Raw genomic sequence first — 7500 nt, forward strand, 5'->3', positions numbered from 1 at the left:
AGCTTAATGTTTAGAGTAAGTGTAAGTGGGATACACAGTCTTTCCAGCTCTTTCTATCTGTTGCTAAATTTCAGAAAGAAACCAGAAGCAAGCCATGTCACAGCCCTTGGTTTTCCAGGACTATGAAACTCACCATTGGAGCTCCACGACGGCCAATGACAGCAGGACGAGGACCGAGCTTGGACCGGTCCATGATGCAGGGAGAAGAGATGAAGAGGGGAACCAGATACAAAACCAGGAGAACGCTCACATAAAGCACCAGCGTTACAACCTGGAGTCCTGAGCAAACACATCAAAGCAAATACACCACTGTTCAGTCGGTACAATGTTTTTCATGTATATGGAAGTCTTTTATGATCACAAAGACTGCTTTTATTCATTCAAAAATACAGTGCGAAATATTATAATACTGTTAAATACTGTGAAATATTGTAATTTAAAAGAACGGTTTTCTTTTTTTGATATATTTTAAAATCTAATTTATTCCTTGAATTTATCAGCATCATTACTCGAGTCCTCAGTGTCACATGATCCTTCAGGAATCAGTCGAATATGCTGATTCGGTGCTCAAGCAACATGTATTATTATTATTATCAATGTTTAAAAAATTCTATTGGTGCAGGAATGGCTGATTCAAATTACAGTCGTCCTAGCTTTGACCCGATCAGCCATTTCCCCTCACATGACCTTCAACTCACTTGATCTCTCTCCGCGTACCACCTGACCGGCGATGACCCAGCCTAACGCTGTGACCACAGCTAAAGCCCCGATGTGCAGGAGCGGCCCTGTGAACTACACCAGCAACAACACGAGACAGAACACACTTTCAAATGAATCGTCAAGTAAGACGTCAAGACATTGGACAGTAATGTGCTGATGATGTTGACCCAACCTGCAGAGAAATGATGACAATGTCCCATTCATCCTGCCAGAAATCATCAACGGACACCACTCCTGTTATGGTGGAGAGCAGAACAGCCAAAACTACAATCTGTGGGAAATAAGACTTTTATTAGTTTACATGTATAACCTTGGTCTGGTTCTAGACTTAAACACACATACAAAATAGGTTCCGTCTCACCTTATGGATCCAGTATAAGTTAAGCTGCTGTCCCAGTGCAATGTGACAAAGTGCAAGAATCTGAAAAAAAAAAAAAATTCTATAAAATACACACACACATATATATATATATATATATATATATATATATATATATATATATATATATATATATATAGTATATATTTGTATATTTATATACATACACGCACAGTGACTATATATATATATATCTATTAGGTATATATACGTACTTTTTATTGTATATATATATATATACAGTACACACACACACTGTATGTAAACATTGTGTGTGTGTGTGCAGTATACACTATATAGGCAAATAACAGTCTAAAATTGGATTATTATTGCAGTGATTATGTTTCTAGCATGTTATATGTTCTAAATGTCAAAGGCTTTCTCCAAATAAAAAAAAGACAGCTACGACATAAATAAAAGCATCACAAACATAATTTTCAAGACAGACAAGATGGTGTGTAGTGCTTCGGACTTTCCTGAAGCCACATTGGGCATTACTTATGTGATGTTCAGATTCCAGTATCCAGGATTTTTCCCGATATCCAAGACAAGTGTTAAAAATTCTGAGAAGCATTTTCAGAAAAAGGTGAGATTCTTTCAAAACTGGTAGTGGATTTTATCCGGTCCAACAGCTGGGGGTTTTAATAGCTCATTGTAGCTCTTCCATTGGAAAAAGCTGGTTGTATGGCTCTGACTATATGATTAGCACTAAAGTACATTTTCTCCTTCCCTTGAAGCACGAAAAGTCGTATAGCACCCTGGGGTCCTTCGGTCCAAATGGACCCGACGCATTTAAATATTTTTTTTCATCGGAATGGTCTGAAATTTGGTGACTTTTTTGGTACTTGGTATATGAACATCCAAAAAAATTTGGGACAGGATTTGAATAATCTAAGTGGTTGTAAAAAAAATTGTCACACTCAGGACCTTCGGGTCCAAATGGACCCGGATAGGAAATCAATGGCAAATTGGCAAAAATGTGAAAATACAGAGTTTTTTTGTGCGTACAATCTACAAATCAGCCACGATCCAGAAAAAAAGTACACAACATTGAAGGGGTGAATCTATAAAACATCAAGAGTGCAAAACAGACACATCCACACACACACACACACACACACACACACACACACACACACACACACACACACACACACTTTTATACATAAACAAACCAATAAATTCAGATTACCTATGCGTTTTGCATTTTTAAAATGCTCAGTTTGTCCACCAGATGGCATCCATCTCATTTCAAAAATTGCTTTTATGAGGTCTAGGCTTGACTCTAAAATGAAATACAGCTTAAAAAAATATATATATATATATGTTTTTTTTTTAAATAATTTTCTATTATATTCAATGGGGGGCAAACTGGGGGGAAATGGGTCATATTTATTGCATAAATATTAATTATAAATCATAAAATTCTCAAAACACCAAAAAAGAAAAGAAAAAATATTATAAAAAACAAGTAAAAAAAATAAATATGATTTTCTTTTAATAAATATGAATCCCACCCTTCCGGCCCATTTGGACCCGAAGGTCCTGAGTGTGACTCTGAAATGAAGGACCCCTTCTCAATTGATTACGTTTTTGCTAAAATGTTTGCAATTTCTTGTTTTGAAGTCAGGAATGAATCATGCTTATTGATGCGTTGTACAGTGATGCGCGGGTTGATCCAAAATGAGCGGTCACCCGCGGTTACGAGTCATCCAAATATATTTTAAATGATATTCGAGTCGCGGTCGGTCGGGTCGTTTGAAATAAAGATGCCAATTAAACCTTTAAACGCAGGACAAAATGCCCGATTTCCCAACACGTTGAACTGAGCAATGCCATTGTACCATTTTAATAGGCTACTTTTAAACGCATGTAGCTCAGTAATGTCAGTTTAATGTATTTTCTGAGAGCGGGCGGGATTTTTGTTGGGAAAGTCGGGGAGAGACGAACACTTCGATTAGACTTGATAAACACATGCAGCATCTTAATTGTTAAGAAAATGAAACGAAATAAATGAATAAATCAAGCCTTTATTAAATAACACTAGGCTATATCATACAGTATTCAGAAAAAGAACAGTTTGCACTCATAAGGGCTTTCACTCTTTTCTCTCAGTTGAGCTGCTGATGAATTCTTCAAGCAGGGTCGAAACATAACGTCGCACACCGCACCGCACCCCTAGTTCCTACGTCTATGGCCCAACGACGCTACGATGTGCATTACTACTTTAAAAAAACGCGGGTCAGGAAGCGGGTCGGGTACAATATTTTCTTTCTTTTTTTGCGGTCCGAGTTGCGGGCGGGTTAGTTGAAAACGTCGGTCGGGTGCGGGTTGTTTATACATTGACCCGCGCATCACTGGCGTTGTATTTGAGGACCACTGTTTTTGCTGTTCATTTTTCGTATCAGGTTCCTTTTAGTACTTGAGTCCTTTTAAAGTGTCCCTATTATGCTATTTTAAAGTTTCCTAATATTGTTTTGGAGTCTCTTACAACAGGTTTACATGCATCAAAGGTAAAAAAAAACTGTTTCATTTTCTCATAATATACATTTGTGGCACACATCAACACATTTTCAATGTTTCTCAAACGACTCGTCAGATTAATCAATCTCTCTAAATCCCTCCTTTCCGCGAGATACTCTGCTCTGATTGGCCAGACAGCTCAGTCTGTTGTGATTGGTTTACCGCGTACAGCGCACGTGTCGAAAACAAAAACGAAAATAAATGAAAAAATAAAAATAAAATAATTTGTATTATTTGATGAATAGAAAGTTCAAAAGAACAGCATTTATCAGAAATAGAAATCTTTTGTAACATTATCACTACCGTTCAAAAGTTTGGGGTCAGTAAGAGTTTTTTTTTGTTGAGAAATTAAAGAAATTAATAATTTTATTCAGCAAGGATGCAATTGATCAAAAGTATATACATGTATTATGTTGCAAAAGCTTTCTTTTTCAGATAAATGCTGTTCTTTTGAACTTCCTATTCTTCAAAGAATCCTGAAAAGAAATTGTACACAACTGTTTTCAACATTGATAATAATCATAAATGTTTCTTGATCATCAAATCATCATACTATAGTGATTTCTGAAGGATCATGTGACACTGAAGACTGGAGTAATGATGCTGAAAATTCAGCTTTGATCACAGAAATAAATAACATTTTAACATATATTCAAATAGAAAAAAAGTTATTTTAAATTGTAAAAATATTTCACAATATTACTGTTTTTTGTGTATTTTGGATCAAATAAATGAAGCCTACTTCTTTTAAAACATAGAAAAATCTTACTGTTCTAATAATATTGGCCACCACTGTGTAAGTGCCAATTAATTCCCGACCCAAGAAGCAACCTGTGGTTAAGTTCTTCAAACATAAATACTAATATAATCAAGGACACAATGGTGATGCTTGCGACAATTAAAAGGTAACAAAAAGACTTGCTCTGTCACATGTGTGTTTGTGTGAAGAGCACTCACCATTAAAAATGCAGTGTAAGTGAATCCAGTGAGTGTTGTGGCGAGAATAGGAACTGTGCCATCCTTCCAAACAGCCGAACGATTATATAACAACCTGCCAGCGAAATGAAACCAATTAGAGTGGTTCACACACACCAACGGGGGGGATACAAAGCATGCTTTACACACAAGAAAGATGTTTTTCAACCCTTTGTATGTAAAATGACTTCAGAAACTTCATATGCAATCCAATTTTAGCAAATATAATGGAGTGTAAACCATGCAATTAAACTAGTAACTCAGAGTAAACTCATAAAACATGCTCTAGTAATGAAATGTGTAATCATAGGGTTGCTGTCAGGTTCATGGCGAGGACACACAGCAGGGTCCAGAGTTAATGAGCAGCTGAAGTCACGTCCGAAACAGCAGCGTCCTCACCAGTTGAACTCATTATAGTCGTTACGGGCCTCCAACCAGAAGTAGGACCAGATGAGGAGGAGGAGAAACGAACAGCAGAGGAGGAAGAACCATGAGCATTCCCACTGAAAAGCAAAAACAGGAAGTGATGTACCCACGCGTGCACTGCAGGAGACGACACTTAAAGGGATAGTTCACCCAAAAATGTAAATTCTGTCAGTAATTACTCTCCCTCATGTTGTTCAACCCCGTAAGACCTTCGTTCATCTTCGAGACACAAATTAAGATATTTGTGATTAAATCTGAGAGCTGGATCACTCCTCCATAGGCTTCTAAGGGATTGACACTTGTTCCCCGAAAAGTTATTAAAGACATCGTTAAAATAGTCCAAGTGACTACAGTGGCTCAATCTTAAGCGACGAGGATAATTTTTGTGCGCAAAAACAAACAAAAATAACGACTTTATTTCAACTATTCATTTCCTTCTCTGTGGGCGTCGAGTGAGTTAGCGTATTGGGATAGCGTAGAGCTACGTCACACGCAGGCTCACTATTGGCCGACGCTGGTCATGTGTGTGATGATGCGTGTGACATACAACACAGAAGCGCTGCGCTGTTACACTAGTGAACTCACTCGACGCCCACAGAGAAGGAAAGTCCTTATTTTTGTTTGTTTTTGCGCACAAAAAGTATTCTCGTCGCTTGATAAACTTAAGATTGAGCCACTGTAGTCACTTGGACTATTGTAACGATGTCTTTAATAACTTTTCGGGGAACAAGTGTCAATCCCTTAGAAGCCTATGGAGGAGTGATCCAGCTCTCAGATTTAATCACAAATATCTTAATTTGTGTTCTGAAGATGAACGAAGGTCTTACGGGGTTGAACAACATGAGGGAGAGTAATTACTGACAGAATTTACATTTTTGGGTGAACTATCCCTTTAAGGTGCGTCCCAATTTACACTATTCTAAGCCATTTTGTAGTAGAAAGTGAAGTATAGTACTGTATAAACTAGAGATGTATGGACACTACATTTCTTTTCCGATATCAGATTATTCAGAATTATGACTGATTTTCATTAAGGAAAAAAATCTCTCCCAACTGAAGCCGTAAACTATACAGGGAACCCTCTCATTTGGTACATTATTACAATAATATTAGAGGTTAAAATGAACAACAGGGCCCAAACTGTTATATTCAACTGCTATTTATTTTCAGATATAATAACTAAACTCAAATAAATCTGAAATGTTTGTATACAACGCAGTTGCACATAAGGTAGTTTTTATAAACACTTGTCTTCATGACAAATTTATTCAAACATGCATACATAATTGTTTTTATAGCTAACCAACGAACTGTGAACATTAGATAACTTTCCTGAGGTAAATGCAACGTTAACCTGTTCCACTCTGATCGCCCGTGGGCGGGCAAAAGAGCTACGTCATTATATTTAAACTTTTTTTTTTTATGTTTCTGGAGATACTATCACCCCATATATAGTATCATTTTAAATCTTAAAATCTCATCTTTACACAGAATATAATTGTATGTGTGTATATGGAACACAAATAATTAATATAAAGCTTTAAAAAACAATCGTCACAAAATCGCTCCTCCCCCAAAATGGCGATGCAGAAATGTAAATATGATTATGTATTTTTTAAGTATTTCACAAAACAGGAAAATCATACATCAAAAGAAAGCTCTCATTCTAAGAAATGTGACTGTGTAGTTTGTTTTATTGTTTTAACATCATAGTTCACATTATCTCCAAAAGAATCGGGCAGTAAAATATGATTTCAGTGAAAAAAACAAAGACAAACGTCTCATTTCTACTTCGATTACAGGTGCTCTAAGCTAAAATCAGCCACAAACTCTATATCATCTTTTACCTTAGGATGTTTTCTTTCAAATTAGCCCATTTGTACTTTTCTGTGAGCTCCTCTTGGTAAATAATCCACTGTTATGTCGCGGATGTCGAGAACACAAAAAGCACTCGACCGGAGAAACACGCGATCTACACATCATCATCAAAACGTGCAAGCGTCCTCTAATCATGACGATGATATACATATCAGGCACATGTTGAAAGCTGAGGTTGACAGCTTTCCAATCACATGTCAATCATGTATCTAGTCCAGTCACATGCTGAATCAGCCAACGAATCAGTGGAGTAGGTGGGCGGGAACACGACCGGTTTTTTTTAATGTATGTTGTATCACGACGTTGTTGATGATAGGCGAGTAGACAGTAACAAGTGAATGACAAGTGACGAAGACGACTGACAGGAAATTTGTGGATATTTTTGTATTTTTCGAGCGTTTTGATTAAAATTTTTTTTTGCATTTGAGTATTAGAAAATTCCAAAGGACACGTATATACACTAAAAATGACACTTTGCCTCCCTTCGGTTATATTTGAATAACTCTTGCTCAGAATGTGATAGAGAAAAAATCTTTTTTTCTGGTGGAAACTGCCACCTAGTGGAGTCAAACAATATAATCAGCAGGTCCCCAGAGCAA

The 7500-nt window shown here is 36.8% G+C and overlaps 1 protein-coding gene across 1 annotated transcript in view; it reads right to left on the reverse strand.

Annotated features, from left to right (window-relative positions):
- Positions 1-133: 133 nt before the first annotated feature.
- Positions 134-7500, reverse strand: part of gdpd5a (glycerophosphodiester phosphodiesterase domain containing 5a) — a gene marked incomplete at its 3' end in the record, with an annotated part of 21659 nt that continues 14292 nt past the window's right edge. The window contains exons 3-8 of the mRNA XM_077195680.1: positions 4997-5100; positions 4580-4673; positions 1082-1141; positions 893-991; positions 699-792; positions 134-279 (exon numbers count right to left, since the gene is read on the reverse strand). Of these exons, the coding sequence (XP_077051795.1) occupies positions 134-279; positions 699-792; positions 893-991; positions 1082-1141; positions 4580-4673; positions 4997-5100 (597 nt within the window). The remainder of the gene's footprint in view (positions 280-698; positions 793-892; positions 992-1081; positions 1142-4579; positions 4674-4996; positions 5101-7500) is intronic.

Source organism: Siphateles boraxobius, unplaced genomic scaffold, assembly GCF_051911475.1.
Source record: "Siphateles boraxobius isolate OS27281-9 unplaced genomic scaffold, OSU_SipBor_1 34, whole genome shotgun sequence".
Taxonomy (NCBI): Eukaryota; Metazoa; Chordata; class Actinopteri; order Cypriniformes; family Leuciscidae; genus Siphateles; species Siphateles boraxobius.